This window comes from Stylophora pistillata, chromosome 13 (genome assembly GCF_964205215.1).
Source record: "Stylophora pistillata chromosome 13, jaStyPist1.2, whole genome shotgun sequence".
Lineage (NCBI taxonomy): Eukaryota > Metazoa > Cnidaria > Anthozoa > Scleractinia > Pocilloporidae > Stylophora > Stylophora pistillata.
In genome coordinates this window covers 4,827,707-4,842,833 of record NC_142531.1, presented here as the reverse complement: position 1 = coordinate 4,842,833, position 15,127 = coordinate 4,827,707, and the positions used below count along the sequence as shown (strand labels likewise).

General features: G+C 36.4%; 5 protein-coding genes across 5 annotated transcripts; 2 read left to right on the top strand and 3 right to left on the bottom strand.

The window, feature by feature from the left end:
• Positions 1 to 70: 70 nt before the first annotated feature.
• LOC111322681 (tektin-1-like) lies at positions 71 to 3,620 on the bottom strand. The gene is made up of 5 exons (XM_088742743.1): positions 3,207 to 3,620; positions 3,046 to 3,116; positions 2,523 to 2,666; positions 1,838 to 2,060; positions 71 to 853 (listed from the first exon to the last, which is right to left on the bottom strand). Exons 1-5 carry the CDS (start codon positions 3,618 to 3,620, stop codon positions 497 to 499), a joined length of 1,209 nt encoding a protein of 402 aa, XP_088598869.1. The 3' UTR covers positions 71 to 496.
• A 62-nt stretch (positions 3,621 to 3,682) lies between these two features.
• On the top strand, positions 3,683 to 5,007 carry LOC111322679 (uncharacterized). Its single transcript, XM_022925819.2, has one exon. The coding sequence runs from the start codon at positions 3,805 to 3,807 to the stop codon at positions 4,876 to 4,878; it is 1,074 nt and encodes a 357-aa protein (XP_022781554.2). The 5' UTR covers positions 3,683 to 3,804; the 3' UTR covers positions 4,879 to 5,007.
• A 933-nt stretch (positions 5,008 to 5,940) lies between these two features.
• On the bottom strand, positions 5,941 to 8,777 carry LOC111322680 (transmembrane protein 17B). The gene is made up of 4 exons (XM_022925820.2): positions 8,630 to 8,777; positions 8,019 to 8,122; positions 7,351 to 7,464; positions 5,941 to 6,414 (listed from the first exon to the last, which is right to left on the bottom strand). The coding sequence occupies exons 1-4, from the start codon at positions 8,730 to 8,732 to the stop codon at positions 6,133 to 6,135; spliced, it is 603 nt and encodes a 200-aa protein (XP_022781555.1). The 5' UTR covers positions 8,733 to 8,777; the 3' UTR covers positions 5,941 to 6,132.
• On the top strand, positions 8,771 to 11,683 carry LOC111322674 (NADH-ubiquinone oxidoreductase subunit 8). The gene is made up of 6 exons (XM_022925814.2): positions 8,771 to 8,854; positions 8,930 to 9,001; positions 9,102 to 9,197; positions 9,953 to 10,125; positions 10,701 to 10,829; positions 11,302 to 11,683. The coding sequence occupies exons 1-6, from the start codon at positions 8,833 to 8,835 to the stop codon at positions 11,431 to 11,433; spliced, it is 624 nt and encodes a 207-aa protein (XP_022781549.1). The 5' UTR covers positions 8,771 to 8,832; the 3' UTR covers positions 11,434 to 11,683.
• Positions 11,684 to 14,115, bottom strand: LOC111322673 (structure-specific endonuclease subunit slx1). Its single transcript, XM_022925812.2, has 4 exons — positions 13,868 to 14,115; positions 13,249 to 13,300; positions 12,823 to 13,152; positions 11,684 to 12,453 (listed from the first exon to the last, which is right to left on the bottom strand). Exons 1-4 carry the CDS (start codon positions 14,050 to 14,052, stop codon positions 12,193 to 12,195), a joined length of 828 nt encoding a protein of 275 aa, XP_022781547.1. The 5' UTR covers positions 14,053 to 14,115; the 3' UTR covers positions 11,684 to 12,192.
• Positions 14,116 to 15,127: the final 1,012 nt, after the last annotated feature.

The window sequence follows — 15,127 nt, the reverse complement described above, 5'->3', positions numbered from 1 at the left end:
AACAGGAAGCCAATAGTTTTTCCCATAAACAACCGTACAAATAAAGAAAATGAATTGAAGGAAGCTTAAGTTCACGTATTATCGACATTCATTGAAAGCAAGAAGAACAATACAATGAAAGGTTGTGATTGATTGACTAACAGCTACTGCAGTTAAACCTGACATAATTGTATTTACAACAGAATTCGTCTTTGAGATTATTCAGTACTCGACACGGTAAGGCAAAAATTACTCTTAAGAATTACAATTCTTCAAGGTGAAAATTTATATTCAATGTTTGAAAATGTCAGTTTGAGTTTGCTGGGAAAAAAGAGGAAAAATCAATAATAGAAACGAACACTTTTAAAAAAACGTACTGCTTAGTTCCATTTTTAAAAGATTCACATGAAATGCAAAAAACCCTTTTAGAACACTAACAGTAACTTTGTCTAATTTACAATTTTGATACATATCAATATCTGAGAGTTGTGGAAGCATATCTCCTAAAATTGCTATTTCAATGAGGCACATGATTGATCTGTTTGCGCAACTCCATACACTGATCTCTGTCAATAAAAAGACTGTTTGCTTTGACTTCAATATCTTCTTCCAAAGACAGCTGCTTCCTGATCAGTCCTTTGAGGGACTCTTCAGCATCAGCCAGTTTTTCTCGCAGTCGCTGAATGTTGGTAGAGATCTCAAATACTTCCTCTATCAGCCGATACTGTACACGGTCTCGGCAAAGCTCTACGTTGGGTCTGAAGGTTCTGTTTTCCAGTCGTGTCTGAGAAACCTTCATTGGAGCCTCTTTCTCAGCAATAGCTCTTTTGAGCATTTCAATGTTTTGCTCCATGGCAGCTATTTCTTCCATCACCTGAGGAAAGAAGAAGAAGAAGAAGTACGTTAAGTCAACCTTTTAACTCCCACTAATAATCTGCCATCATTCTGGAATAAATTCGGAAAGGTTTAAGAATGTGTTTGTGAATAGGCTAGTTTTTAGATATAATATTTAGATTATTATTTGTCTAGTTATAGTTAATGATTCTTAGATTTATCTTTTTTAATATTCAATGATTCTTAGATTATCTTTTTAATATAATTGTAACTTGAGATATGTACTTTTATCTTGAGAGAATAAAGATTACTATTACACGACTCAGGCAGTCAGAGGGTCAGTAACTAAAATCAACCAATCAAAATGCTCTATTGCTGGTCAATATTCCCTTAGTATTGGACCGGGCACTGTCCTGAATGGTCCCGAATGATACCACACTTGTGTCCCTTTGAACTTCAGTCCTATAGATAGTAAATCTCTTATTAACCAAGTTTGCTTGGGACTGTACTGGAAGAATATCGGCCCTTGGTCTTTTTTGTACTGTCAAGACCTCGGGCCGATATTCTCTCAGTAAGGCCCTCGCACTTGGTTAATAAGATATATTTATTATTATTATTATTACTATCTGGTTGTTAAATCTCCTCAATAGCTGTTACATATTTCCTTGTAAATTATTGGTGAGAATTTGATGTTATATCAAGATAACAACTTCTAGCTGATAAGTCTGACCTACTATTCTTATTAGCTGTTTGCTGGAATGTTTGGATACAATTTCATCAAACACAGTGCACCAGAAAGCATATAGTCATTAAAAATTATCATAAAATGATAACAATTATTTACACCAACAAACATACATCATAATTCCACTCTCAATCAGCAATCTACAGTAAACAATTTGCCAAGCATTTATTCCTTGACATTTCATTTAGTTTTATTTACATTCCATGCTCTCTTGAGACATTGAAATAATCAAATGTGAAGGAATTTACAGTTAGGTTGTAAAATATCACTATAACTCACTTGAGCTAAATGTTGTTCTAATTTTGTCTTTGCTTCCACAGTTTCTTCAATCCTCTTCTGGAATGCAAGGTTGACAGCTTGGCATTGGGCTTGAAGGTCACTTAAGGTCTGCATAAGTATGCCATCTATAATGCTACGCAGATTTATAGAAGAGTTTTTCTCTCGTTCTGCCTTAAGAATATTCTTGTTGGAAAAATCTTCCCACTCATCAGGAGTCACAGAGCTGAAACCAAGATTACAGAAGTACACATTAGAAACAAGAAGCCAAGATCACTTACTATCAAGAAGGTTAAGGAATTAAATACCTCTAAATTATACTTTGAAAACATACGGTTTAGTCTTTGAGTTAGATCCTAGGTGATAGAGACTGGGATTAAAGATGAAGGTTGAAATGAGGTTGTGAAGACACCTGTCTGAGCAATGCTTAATTTTTTCCTGTCAGCAAAAACTATGAAAGCATCAAATCACTGTTAAGTCGACTCAGTATAGAAACTTTACTGGTTTAACTTTGGGATCGAGATTCTTCTTGATCCTACAATCTCAAAATATTTTCCTCTGGGACTTGGCCTGCAATTTGCCATTATTTAAATTGTAAAAGTTCAATTAAATGAATTAACATCGACGACATAGTTTCTCAGAGTTTAAAAACATGAGGAAAGCTATTACAAAATCAACTCTCACTTACTTTTTCTCCACCTTAACGGCATCTTTGGCAAAGTGCAGTCCAGCTGAAGTATTTTCTAGTGATGCACACTTGTTGTCAATAGTATTAGCTTGGAATTTGTCTTTCTTGTCTTTGTCCAAGTAGTATTTTGCTGATCTTAAAAGCCTGTATTGTTTAGAGGGGAAAAAATAAAAATTTTAAAATGTGAATGCAAGTACTTTATATAGAATGATATGGTTTTTGATATCCATATTTAATTCCATAAGTCTTTTAGTCTTGCATAGAAGTAGAAAGAAAATAACGTCATTTTTGCTGACATTTTTGGCTAATAAAAACATATAAATTTTCGTATATGATGGCCTCGAGATTCGTAAGATTATTAAAATGCTGCTGACAGAAAATCGACAGAAAGTGGTTAAATTCAAGATGAGGCTATTGCTTCTTGGACATTTAAGTAATCATCTTACCATGACGGCAGAATGGCAATTACAACTAAAAACCTATTATTTAGACGTGTGTAAAGAATCACCACTGGCAGACTTACCTTATCTGCTCAGTTGCTTGTTCCAGAGTTCTCTGTAACAGGGCCTGTACTCCTTCGATAACCTCCACCTCCTAAAAAAATTGATCGCATCGAATCGTTAAATCATCCCTCTTATATTTTAAGAAAATGATCAAATAAGAAACACAAAATCGTACAATTACCTTTTGAAGTTGCATTTCCACATTGTCGTGGACAAGATCAACTTTCATTCGTCTTTCTCGGTTGACGAGACATTGTTGAGCGATCATAAGAGGGACTTCTGTATCTGCTAGAGCTTTCTCTACTCTGGCTTTGAACTGAAGTAAGGTGGAAATTTCATCTCCCGTTTCTTCCTGCTTCTGATCTAATTCTGATTTCCAAAAATCTATATCGGTGATTCGCTGTTCAAGTTTCTTGTTGACGTCCATTTGAGTTTGTGTCGTACGAACTTCGGTTTCATGAGCGAGTCGATAGCTTTCATCTCGAAGTCTTTCTGCCGCAGCGCGTTCCCGTTCAGCATTAAAATACTGAAGATGGTTCGAAGCGTGCCATTCTTCGGGAGTGTATTTCGGTGGAGGCTGAACTAACCTAGCCATCTTGCTTTCTTTTCGCAGAATGTCCGTCTTCAACGGAGTAAACTTGCTTTGCGCTTCTTGTTGCGAGGAGTCCTGGAAAACAAGCCGACGTTCCTTAGCAACAGCTGTTCAGGTGGGTCATTACAAAATTTGAGCCGATTGTTGCCAAGAGAAACTTTCAGCGGTAATACATCTTAAAACTAAGATGGCTGACGATTCTATCCATATGAGTGAGGTTCAGATTAGTGAAAGAAAATTACGGTTTTTGGAATGGGCTACGACAGATGACACGATTTCAATTTCGAAAAAGCCAACAGACAGCATCCCCCTATTTCTAGGGGCCGATGTGCTGTCTGGGTGTTCTATCGCTGTTTCTAACTTACCAAGGATGCATGTAAAGTTTTCCAAACAAGGCCTGGCTGTTAAAGTTAACTTCCCTAATTCTCTACGATTGCAAGGTATCCATGGTTCGACTCGAGGTGTTTGGTTTTACTCAGTTCAAGGCGTTTTCAGAGTTTGCTTTGAGTATTACAATCGCGAGGAACAACTGGAATGTCTGACAAAGCTCTGCGCCTCGTGGAAGTTAAGATTTACAGACAAGCCTTTTACACAAAGGGAAATTGAACTTAGTTTTCAAGATACTCCCAGCAAAAAAGTGGACATTCCTGCGCAGCCAGAGGTCGTAATGTCAACTAAACAGTTTGTCTCGAATGAAAGAGTTGACCCATCAGGAACACCGTCTTCTCAAACAATAGAATCGGTTTGCAACAACGTTCATTCATTTGCACCAGGTTCTTTACAGCACAAATGTTTTACAACCCCTAACTGGAGGCGACATATCGAAGAAATGGAGAAAATTTCGAAAGAAGTAGATCAGGACGACTTTAATGGTTTTCTTGATACTATTATAAGAATTTCAAAGGAGTATGAAGTTCAAACAAACCCTAAACGAACTGGATTATCAAAGGTACTTGTAGCAGTTAGCAAATATCTTGGTGACGAATTTAATAGACTCCAGCCTGAAATTAGTGAAAGGGTAACCGAGTTCAAAAAAAGGCACATAACGTCAATTGATAATCTTCCTCCATCATCAGTTCTTGTCAAAGAACTATTCCCTGAGTGTATGCAGGTTTTACTGTTGAGTTGGATGGGAAGCAGTGATGATGGACAAGACCTGAACAGCATCATTCAAGTGATATTAGAACTTGTGAATATGAGCCTGGTTTCAGGTGTCGCTCATGTCTTGTACTCTAGGTTGATACAAACTGATACAGTTTAATGTTCAAGCATTCTCTCTCTAATTTGATTCTATGTAAAATATATTTTTTATATTGAACAATGTACACACAACTGTATACACCTGTTCTGATGAATAATGAAATAATAATAATAATAACTTTTATTTCTATAGTGCTCTTATCCTATGTTCAAGGCACTTTACAACGCTGCGTGGGGGAATTTACCAGACTGCCAGTGGCAGTTTACAAACAATAAAGGCGAATTTTAACAGATGCCCCCTCCCTGCAATTCCCAGTAAACAGGCCAGACCACATCACAGTAAGCTCGTGATGTGGGTTCTTTAACATCCCCTGCCTAATCAAATTATCTAATTAATAGATGCAGAAAATTTCATACCTAATTAGCACGTGCTTAAAATACAATTTCTTTCCACCATAAATTAAGCTCTTCTAGAGTATGAACAACTTAAAGGTGTCAAATGTGATCTTATCTAAAGAGCTGGAAGCCCATATGCTTTTGATAAATCTCAGGGGGTGCAAAATTGTTGCAATTCAATTGCACCCCCACTATTGAATAAGTTATGGTTTATTTGGGAGTTTTTAACACTTTTCCTTATTGTAAACTTTGTCAAATAGTGTTTTATTAAAATAAAATGAGCCTCTTGGACCTGTTAACATTTTCAAATTACTAATGGGGCTGACTAATTTGGAAAAGTAATGAAGCAATTTAAACGGAGAAGGGTAAGGATTGCAGAAGTCAAATTTTTCTGATGAAGATAGATGAGAAATTAGGGGCAATAAAAAGATAAGGAGGTGGTTTACTTCATTTTTACAACTTCGCTTCCTGCTCTATGAGAAAGACGTAGAGAATAATGAATGACTTAATTAATGAAAGAAAACCAGTGAGAATGGTGAACACTTTACCATTCATTCAACAGCCTGACAGCATGGCATGAAAGGCAAGTGATGTGTCAGTGGCTTTTTGGCAATATTCAACACATCACAAAAATGTTATAATTTTACATGTGCACAGTTATGGCTTTTCTCAGGCATGGAAATCCATGGAAATACCCCAATTCATTTATAAGCAAATGTAATACATATGAAGGTAACTTTTCTTTCAATTTAATACTGCAACTGCAAGTTAAAAGCTAGAATAAATTTAGACTTAATCTAACATTAATCTAATATATACATTTAACATACACCAAAAATAAATACTGCATTTAATACTGATGACCCTTTCATGTGAAAAAAGCCTACCATACTTCATAATTTAAAATAGCTTTTGAGGTTTACTGAGGTCTAAAACCCACATCTTCAACCCCACCTGGCATTTCTTGAAGCTCAATTAAGTCATCAAACTGCTGTACATGAAACTTTGAAACCTGGTGGTCTATCATTGTTTTTATCACCCTGTAGCCCTGAACTGTCTCAAACAAAACAAATAGTGCCATAATAATGTTGACAGCTCTCTCCATTGGCATGATCAACATGCTCTCATTAAGCAATAGCATTAGTGTCAATGGGAGCTGAAGGACAAGGGTCAAGATCCAGAAACCAGCAAGCTCAGGAACCTGAAGAAGGAAGAAATGGTGATAAGGAAAAGTGGTGACTTTACAAAAAAAATCACTGTTGTCTAAGTATTTGAAATTAAAATTGTTGTCTTTTTTAGTTTTTTGTAACTTTTGGCTAATTCCTTCAATAAAAAATTTTCTAACACTTTTGAAGTATATTAAGTGGCTGGTACAACACTGCATCTCATCTCAGCTCAAAGACTTTTCAGATACCTTATGGCATTTTTAAGCAAACCAGTTAAGCATTGCATTTAAAGTGCCATTCTGCAATTAACAAATGGTAAACAACACAGTGTACACTATTGAGTTATGGATGCAAGTGGGAGGTTGCTAAGCACGAAAGAAGCGTAAGAGTCGCTCAAGGCAATAGCCGAGAGCAACTCTAGCTTCTTGAGTGCTTAGCAAACCTCCCAAGTGCATCCATAACTCAATAGTGTATGCTGTGGTGTTTACCATTTGTTTTATAACACAACATTGATACATTGTAGCTAAAGAGTTCCCTTTTTTTTAACAAATCTTACATGACCAAAAAAAACAAGCACACGTGGAAAAATAGTCTTTGCATTTGCTCATATCAGCAGCGTACACCCATGGACAAATGGGGGGGGTGCTAAATTGACCAATCAGAGGGTGTGCTTTACTTTGGTTATGTTATAATACAAAATGTCATTAGTCTGGCCCTCCATTGTAGAAGGATTCCCAATTGCATATTTACTAGTTACAAGTTACACAATAAGAATTTTTTTGTTCTAAGTTACTTTCTTCTTTTTCTAGCTGCTCAAGCCTGTTCTTTCTTATACCTGTGCTGCCTTTCTACAAATCTCAAAGCCTTAATCAAAAGTACTGTAATTATTAGACTATGCCCTTAAACATCAAAGAACAACAGATTCAACCTATTTTGATGAGGAAGTTTAAATGTCTCTGTCTACAGTGTACCTTTTCTTGAAGATTTCCAGCATATCCCAAGTAAAGTCTAGCAATCTCCACTAGTGCCATGGCAATGTAAATGACAATTGTAATGAACTTGTATACTGAGTCCAACTTTTGATACTACAAGATACACAAGTACTATGATAACACTTCCATTCACAGACCAAAAGCGGTTTTAGATCTCTTTTTTTTTTTTTACCAACTGAGTTGATAAATGTAAATTACACAGATTTCATTTTTCAGAACCGATTCACTGACAAAGGGCTGATGCTTGAAACGGCAGCTTTAAAATCTATTGAAGCTAGCTCACATCATTAATTATGTTTATAAAAGCAAATCATCTTGCAACATGCCCACTGATGAAGCATCACAGTTTCTTAATTTTAGCCTTTTTATTCATTCTTACATATTAGCTTATGTAGTAAATTTAAACCAGTTTTCTGTAATTTTCAGTGATCAAAAATGTAGCTGTTATGTTCACTGAAAATCAGAGATTTTGGTATAATGATAATTTCTCAGTTAATTAACTAGAAGTACATGCAAATGAAGTACAAGTTTAGAAACTACATCCACTTGCTTCTTAGTTCTTACATTTGCTGAATACAAGCAACACAAAAATAACTAAAAAACAAAACATTATTGAGTCACAGTTATGTAGATGTAAGCTAACTAACCTTTGCTACCAGCATGACAATGCATGTTATGTACCAACAAGGGGAAAAATACACATTGAAGTACAATGACATCTGCAGGGCCAAGTTAGATACAATTTCATTTCCTTGGAAAGACAGTAAAGATGAGATGAAATTTGCAATGCATTCCTTTGGTAAATTATGTTGCATGTTGGGAAATGGGTATTTTTTAAGTTCTAAATATAAAAACTTGTAAGAATTTTAATTTCCTTTTAAGATGAACTGATAATTAGTCAGTTAATTAACTACATGTACATGCAAATGAAGTACAAGTTTTTTCATACCGTCTCCCCCCCCCCCCCCCCCAACCCCCCACTTCCTGCCAGCTCCTATCATAATTCGCCGAGGGGAGAAGTTGCTACTTGGGTCACTAAGGCCTCGGTAAGTTTCTTTTTGTTTTAATAACGCGGGATTGAGGCCTTTCATAGGATATAACATCATGGCAGTTTTGTTGCCATGCATTCATTTTGAGTCCCACATGAGTTTATTTTGACGTTGCTACGTTAAAAAAGGGACAGGTCTAGGATCGTAAAGGATTTCAACATGTGAAGAATCATTAATTATACTAAGTTCGGTGAAAAATAGTTTCTAACCTGTGCTCACCAAATGATGTCGCTGATGGTTTCGTATCGAACGTGACGAAGGAAAAACAGTCTTTGTTACCGATGTAAATGCCGCCCTCAATGCATCCGACATGTTTGTTTGTGTTTTTTCAACCTTCCCACGATGCAATGGTTACGCGAAATAGAGTTGCCTGTCCCATAACTCCCTGCGCTCTTGCAGCGGTCAAGACAAAATGGCGAATCTCTGGCGAGTTGGTAAACAAGTATTTTCAGTTATGTGTTCTATTGATGCTCCATACTAATTATATTTACTTTTGAAAACTCTCTAAGCACGAAAGATTACAATGCACAATTCTTTGGCGATCAGAACTATTTCGGTGTCGTCTAAAAGACTTGCATATAGTAAGTACGAACTTTGAGCTTTGGGTAACTTCGAAATATCATGCTCTTTTAACTGTTGTGGAAAAGGCGTTTAAATGGGTAACGTTTGTGTTTCTTTTAGAATACATATCAAAGGAACCACAAGACATACCAATGGATTGGCATAGTGCCACGGAAAGGAATGCGCAGTCGCTTTTCATCACAGAGTTGCTAAGAGGTAAACAAATTGAACTATTTTCAGAGCTCGATTCGGCGCAAAAAACGATCTGTTTCAGCGGCACCTTCACAGGAGGGGCCTAGTAAGCGGTCCCCTCTAGAGCTCAGAGGCCCTAAGCTCCAAGATACTCTGTTTAAACCCAATTTATTTTGATGATTACATCCTCCTCTCCCCCCCTCCCCTTAAACTATGGTCTCACCCTTTCGTCATGAGTTAAGGTTGCCTCGATTAATTAATGTGATGTTGTATTTCTTGTTGAGCATGGCATTTACCGTGGGTCAGATATCAATTTTGAGATAAGTCAGAGCACCATATAAGAGTTTTCCCACCCCCCACCCTTGTTGCATAACTTGTTGATGGTTAACCTGTGAAACAGGGGTACCCTCTGGAAAGAGAGAAACTCTACAGCTCAAAACAACCCCTTTTGAATACTCTTCATTGGTTCATCCACCATATAAACTTCTAGTCACTGGCAATGATCATTCAAGTTTTTCCCTCAGCTTGTGACACAACCCTACAGTGTTTTAGATATGATTCAACCCACCCAATATGCTATCTACATTCTCAAACAACAACAAAATCCCTTGCACATGGGGATAAAGTTGAACAAGGTTTGTTCACATACAACACTGGTAATTACTGAGGACAATCATCTGAACTTGGCTACAAATAACATCTGTATAACAATCTACGTTTTTCCCCAAAATAGATGTATTACATAACGATGGAGTGCTATATAACATTTATATTTCCAGGTCTTCAAATGACATTGAGCAAGATGTTCCAGGAGCCAGCAACAATAAATTATCCTTTTGAGAAAGGCCCTTTGAGTCCTCGGTTCAGAGGGGAGCATGCATTGAGGAGATACCCATCTGGAGAAGAGAGGTGCATTGCTTGCAAGCTGTGTGAAGCTATCTGTCCTGCACAGGTTCGTACACATTCATGTGTTTTTTCAGAACTGAAAAACATTCACTTCTTTCTTCTTGGTGTAATATTTAGGCTTTACAACCAGCCTCTGAGAGGGAAATAAATCCATCACAACCCTCCCATGAAGAGGTGTGGGAGTGTCCTCTATTGGATGATCAGAGACTGAATTCTAGTGGGTGACAGAAACTGAGCCTATGTGACAAATTAAGTTAACTTGTCTGCTATATACTCCTAGAAATTGATATCTAAGATGCTAATAGTATAAGCTTTGAACATTTACAAGGTTAGTCTAAAAAATTAAAGCAAATAGATGTTTACCTTGAGATCTCTGAGGTTTGCAGTTGGGAAGAAAAGCTTAAAAACAAACAAACAAACAAAAAAAAACAACACAATACTACACCAAATCCTGTCTACCCACTGAACTATGAAGCCCAGGAAGTGGTAGTCATATTTTTAGGGACAAAGGCAAATTGTCTTAATGCCAAGATAAATGCTCAATCACCAACTTAACAATCTGAAGTGTTAATCAGGTAGCTAACTAATGTTTCTCAAGTTTTTGTTTGTTGTAATTTACAGGCAATCACCATAGAGGCAGAACCTAGAGCTGATGGAAGTCGACGAACAACTCGCTATGATATTGACATGACAAAATGCATCTACTGTGGCTTTTGTCAGGAAGCTTGTCCTGTGGATGCTATTGTGGAGGTATTAAGAATTACAAATGAATGATTTTGTGATTGATACAATATTTAAACTAGCAAAGCGAATAAAGTAGTTCTCAAATACTTATGATTTTGCTTGGAAATAGGGCCAAAACTTATTGAGACATTGGTTTCCAACATGAAAGGTTGTTAAGGTTCACTTGGGTGTAAATTTATTAAAATTTAGTTTGGATGCTGTTAAAAAAATAGAAAAATATCCATGGACAAATTTTGTTGGTTTTACACAACTAAAAGGACATACACAGTATAGTTTTACTATCTTAGATAATGAAACTTTGTCATAATACCCTCTTACCATATATTTTGATGGGTGCTGTTTCTTTTTTTTTTTATCACTTATGTGCCCCACTCCCTTAAAACTGGTACACAGTAGAATCCAAATATTCAAGTGTCTCCTTGAATGTTACTTTTCTATGACAAGTTTGTTTCCTAATGGTATTTGTCTTTTTTCCAAGGGTCCCAACTTTGAATTTGCTACTGAAACTCATCAGGAGCTGCTTTACAACAAAGAAAAACTTCTCAATAATGGTGACAGATGGGAGGCTGAAATAGCTGGGAATCTTCAGGCAGATTTTCTTTACAGATGAAAGAATTCTGTCATTTAAACCTTTGATTTCCAACTTTGTAAAAAGTGAGGTCTGTTCTTTACCTTGTGCTAAACAAGACCTTAACAAAGACAGGAGGTGCATGTTAAAGATAGGCCAGTTAAAGGGTGTCTTTTACCTCAACTGCATTATCTTCATCAAGGACTGTTTAACAGGCACATGTTTAGCAAAGCAATTAAGTAATGATTATACCCATGATTGTGTGAGATAAATAAATATCTGGGTTCGGTAATGTGTATGTTCATCTCTTGCATGAGTTTGTTTATTGATTGAAGAGGAAAATTCAAAATTAAATAAAAATTGAAATTTTGAAAACATTGATCAACTTCCATTAAGAGCATCTGAATGCATCAATGTAATTTCAACTAAGATTACATTTTATGAGCTTGGCCATTGAAAGCCTCAATTAAAAATAATGCATAGCCGAAATTTACACATGGGCTAACTGTGAACAACTCTTACACCACCAGCCAATCAATTGGCCACATAACATTCCTGGTAATTTAGAGGGGTGTGTGTAATGCAAAGCAACAGTTGTCAACTGCTGCTAAGTGGTAATTAAGACAGAGCACATCATAGTAAAGAAATTTTGAATAGTTAGAAATTTTGTTTATCAAATGTCCTCTTGACTTTGAAGTGCCTCTGCCCGGTGAGGGCTATTTGCATTTGAATCTGAAGTTTGTTCCATGCCATTGCCATTTTTAGTAAATCTCGCCATTTTTGAATAGTTAGAAATTTTGCTTATCGAATGTCCTCTTGACTTTGAAGTGCCTCTGCCCAGTGAGGGCTATTTGCATTTGAATCTGAAGTTTGTTCCGTGCCATTGCCATTTTTGAGTAAATCTCGCCATAGAAATGTGTGATAACAAATTGGGCAATCTCCCTCTATAGGGACCAGATATGAATTGTCCTCACTTTCGATAAGGAACCTTTTAGCCAAACAGATGAGATGAGCTTTCATTGGACAGCTCTCTGAAATACACGAAAGGCAGTCATCTGCATCCTGAAATAAAATAAAATTCTTCTTAGCTCCCTCTAGTCACAATAGCAGATATCTGGGTTTTACCCAAGTTCAAATGCTCTCAAATAAATACAGAATGGATGATAAACATTGGAATGGACAGCTCTTTCAACTTTCATTCTGTGGTGTTTCATCTTAAGAAGGGCTCCTAACTAGAACTAGTATTTTTTGTGACAGCTTAACTATCCTGCATGCAAAAGTCCCTATCTAACTTGCAATGTAAAGTACATTCAAGGACAAGAATTTCTAAGATTATAGGGTGAAAAAGGGTGACGAAAAGTTGTCACACTCAGAGACAGTAAGAATACATGCTAGCAAAGCAGCAATGCTCCTACTGTACAACATGCATACCTTGATCTTTTCAGAGCAAACCACGCAAGTAAAGTGGGAAATACTGACATCTTTTAATTCCTCTTTAGCTCCCTTCTTGCTTTTCTCAGGTTTTCTTTTATTTAGAGGACCATATGCTATAGGCATATGAGTGGGTGGTTGCTTTTCAAACTCCATTTTGTACTCTTGCTTCAACCATCTTATTGTAAGAGGAAGTCGATTCCAAGGACCAACGTTAAGCATCTCTGAGAGAACTCTAAAGCGAAATTCAATATCTTTTTCTTTAGTCTTTTTGTTAGAGATATGGCGAAGACGTCTGGATTTTCCTGGATTTTGCCAAGCCCACTCAAACTGTGTAGTCATGATGAAATAAATATTAAGACAAACAATTCAAATCAATATCAAGAAAGAATGATAGGGAAATTTAAGAGAGATGGAAACATTCACCTGTAAGGCAATAATATCACTAGGGAACCCATGTATAATCAAAATCATCTCCCTGTTGACAAGATCAAGATTGTTTGTGTTAAAATTTGATAGAACAGTTTAAATTATAATCTCACAAATGGGCCTTTAAGATCTAAAGAAGCCAACATATATCCACTTGTGCACCTTAGAAAAATTTACCGTCAATTTTTCAAGTTTGAAATTTGCATTCATGTCAATTTTTTTCTGCCCGGATTATCCTTGTTCCCTTGTTTTCTTCCCTTCTTTCAGCCAAAATATTCATAAAACTCTTTCAAGAGAAGGGGTGACTAAAAAACAAATCCACCTTACAATATCAGGAAATGATCACAGACACTGGGTATGAAGCGAAGGGAAAATTATCAACTGGGTGAAAGTTTGATTTAACACAAAATTCTCAAGCAAAAGTTGAACAAACCAACAACTCAAAAATCATTACGGTCGTCATCAACGAAGACATCTAGATTCTGACATATGATCTACGTCAGTAATCAAGTTAGTCTATACTGGAAGCAATACTGTAGTAAAAAATTTTAATGTAAATGCAGCATTTAAGCAAGAAGAGAAAATTTATTACGCTCGGACTACACTTTTCATTTACCATGGGCCTCGGCCACTAGTTTTGGAAGCACCTCCTTTCTGCACCCCTCCATTATGCTGTTTGATCCTACGATTAGGATCAACAGTAAATCCGATATAAGAGCGTCCCTTGTAGCGAGGATTTAGACAGTACAGAAGATAAACACCAAAGAAGCCTGCCTCTATATCATTAACGCATTCGTCCATTTATTATCAAACTTTCGCATCATGTTCCACTAAATCCAATCAAGTCGTCGATCGACTCGTTGATCGAAAAAGAACTGGGGACAAGTCCCTTTCATCAGTGCCAGTCCCTCTCGTTATTCCTCGTTTTTCTTCAACAGTAAGGAAGCTCCGTTATGGTTGCGCGCTCGACTTACTCTTTGCATACATCTTATGAAAATAAGAGTCGATTTTCAATTGATAGTCTTCCTGTTTAGCTCTTTTTTTTTCCAGTAAATTCCACAGAAGCCTCCTGAAACCTACAAATACACAACAAAACCCCTCTCCAATAGGCTCTCCATTGTGGGACTCCATTCCCACTCTACAGGCATAGTCCCCTCTACCCCTTAGCAAATACTTTAGAATTGTTATTTATTTGGTTCAAAATATACCTGTAATTGAAAGCCTTTCATAGTTTTCAAGTAAAAATAATGTAAAACTATGTATGATATTGAAAAAAAAGCTGAAAACAGATAGAAAGAAATTACCACTTGTTCTCATCCCTGAATTTTAATCAGCCCTTCCCAACATAAAGGCCCTTGTGTGGAAGGCCTGAAAATTAATAAGCATTTACAATCTCTATTTCTCTCAGACAAAGGGACAACCATGTATTCTTCTTGACATATGCTCACAACCAGTGACACCACTGAATGCCAATTTCTTCCAAAGTTTGGCAATACAATGAACACAAAAACTTATTTAGTTAACTTAAATATTTATATTATTTATTAGCAATCTTACTCAATCACAAGGCTTACCAAGCTTCCAATTCTTAATGTGAGTATGAATTACTTTCATGAACAAAAACTTTGGCAGTCTGTTTCTTGAGTAATAAGAAGAGACTGGTATGGAAGAATATGACTTCCTTGTCAATACTTATTTCTTGCACTTAAATTAGCAACACTCACCAAGCTGTATGACAAAGGAAGCACTTAGCACAGTCTCAAATAAAAAATATATCATACAGAAAACTGCCTTGCTGTTTTAAACCTCAATAAAATAGTGTGTATAAAAAATATATTCCAAGAAACTCAAACCAGATTTTGTTCTGTCTCTTTCA

What these genes read in the sequence shown, in the direction of transcription:
- LOC111322681 (XM_088742743.1), bottom strand. Translation starts at nt 3,620, where the DNA reads ATGGCTAGGTTAGTTCAGCCTCCACCGAAATACACTCCCGAAGAATGG. An exon ending in TGGAAATGCAACTTCAAAAG is followed by an intron (nt 3,117 to 3,206) that starts GTAATTGTACGA and finishes CAATTTTTTTAG; the next exon opens with GAGGTGGAGGTTATCGAAGG. An exon ending in TAGAACAACATTTAGCTCAA is followed by an intron (nt 854 to 1,837) that starts GTGAGTTATAGT and finishes TTCTTTCCTCAG; the next exon opens with GTGATGGAAGAAATAGCTGC.
- LOC111322679 (XM_022925819.2), top strand. Translation starts at nt 3,805, where the DNA reads ATGGCTGACGATTCTATCCATATGAGTGAGGTTCAGATTAGTGAAAGA.
- LOC111322680 (XM_022925820.2), bottom strand. Translation starts at nt 8,732, where the DNA reads ATGTCGGATGCATTGAGGGCGGCATTTACATCGGTAACAAAGACTGTT. An exon ending in ACATCATTTGGTGAGCACAG is followed by an intron (nt 8,123 to 8,629) that starts GTTAGAAACTAT and finishes TGTCTTTCCAAG; the next exon opens with GAAATGAAATTGTATCTAAC. An exon ending in CTGGAAATCTTCAAGAAAAG is followed by an intron (nt 6,415 to 7,350) that starts GTACACTGTAGA and finishes TTCCTTCTTCAG; the next exon opens with GTTCCTGAGCTTGCTGGTTT.
- LOC111322674 (XM_022925814.2), top strand. Translation starts at nt 8,833, where the DNA reads ATGGCGAATCTCTGGCGAGTTG. An exon ending in AAGCTATCTGTCCTGCACAG is followed by an intron (nt 10,126 to 10,700) that starts GTTCGTACACAT and finishes TGTAATTTACAG; the next exon opens with GCAATCACCATAGAGGCAGA. An exon ending in CTGTGGATGCTATTGTGGAG is followed by an intron (nt 10,830 to 11,301) that starts GTATTAAGAATT and finishes CTTTTTTCCAAG; the next exon opens with GGTCCCAACTTTGAATTTGC.
- LOC111322673 (XM_022925812.2), bottom strand. Translation starts at nt 14,052, where the DNA reads ATGGACGAATGCGTTAATGATATAGAGGCAGGCTTCTTTGGTGTTTAT. An exon ending in ACTAGTGGCCGAGGCCCATG is followed by an intron (nt 13,301 to 13,867) that starts GTAAATGAAAAG and finishes TCTTGTCAACAG; the next exon opens with GGAGATGATTTTGATTATAC. An exon ending in TTTGCTCTGAAAAGATCAAG is followed by an intron (nt 12,454 to 12,822) that starts GTATGCATGTTG and finishes ATTTTATTTCAG; the next exon opens with GATGCAGATGACTGCCTTTC.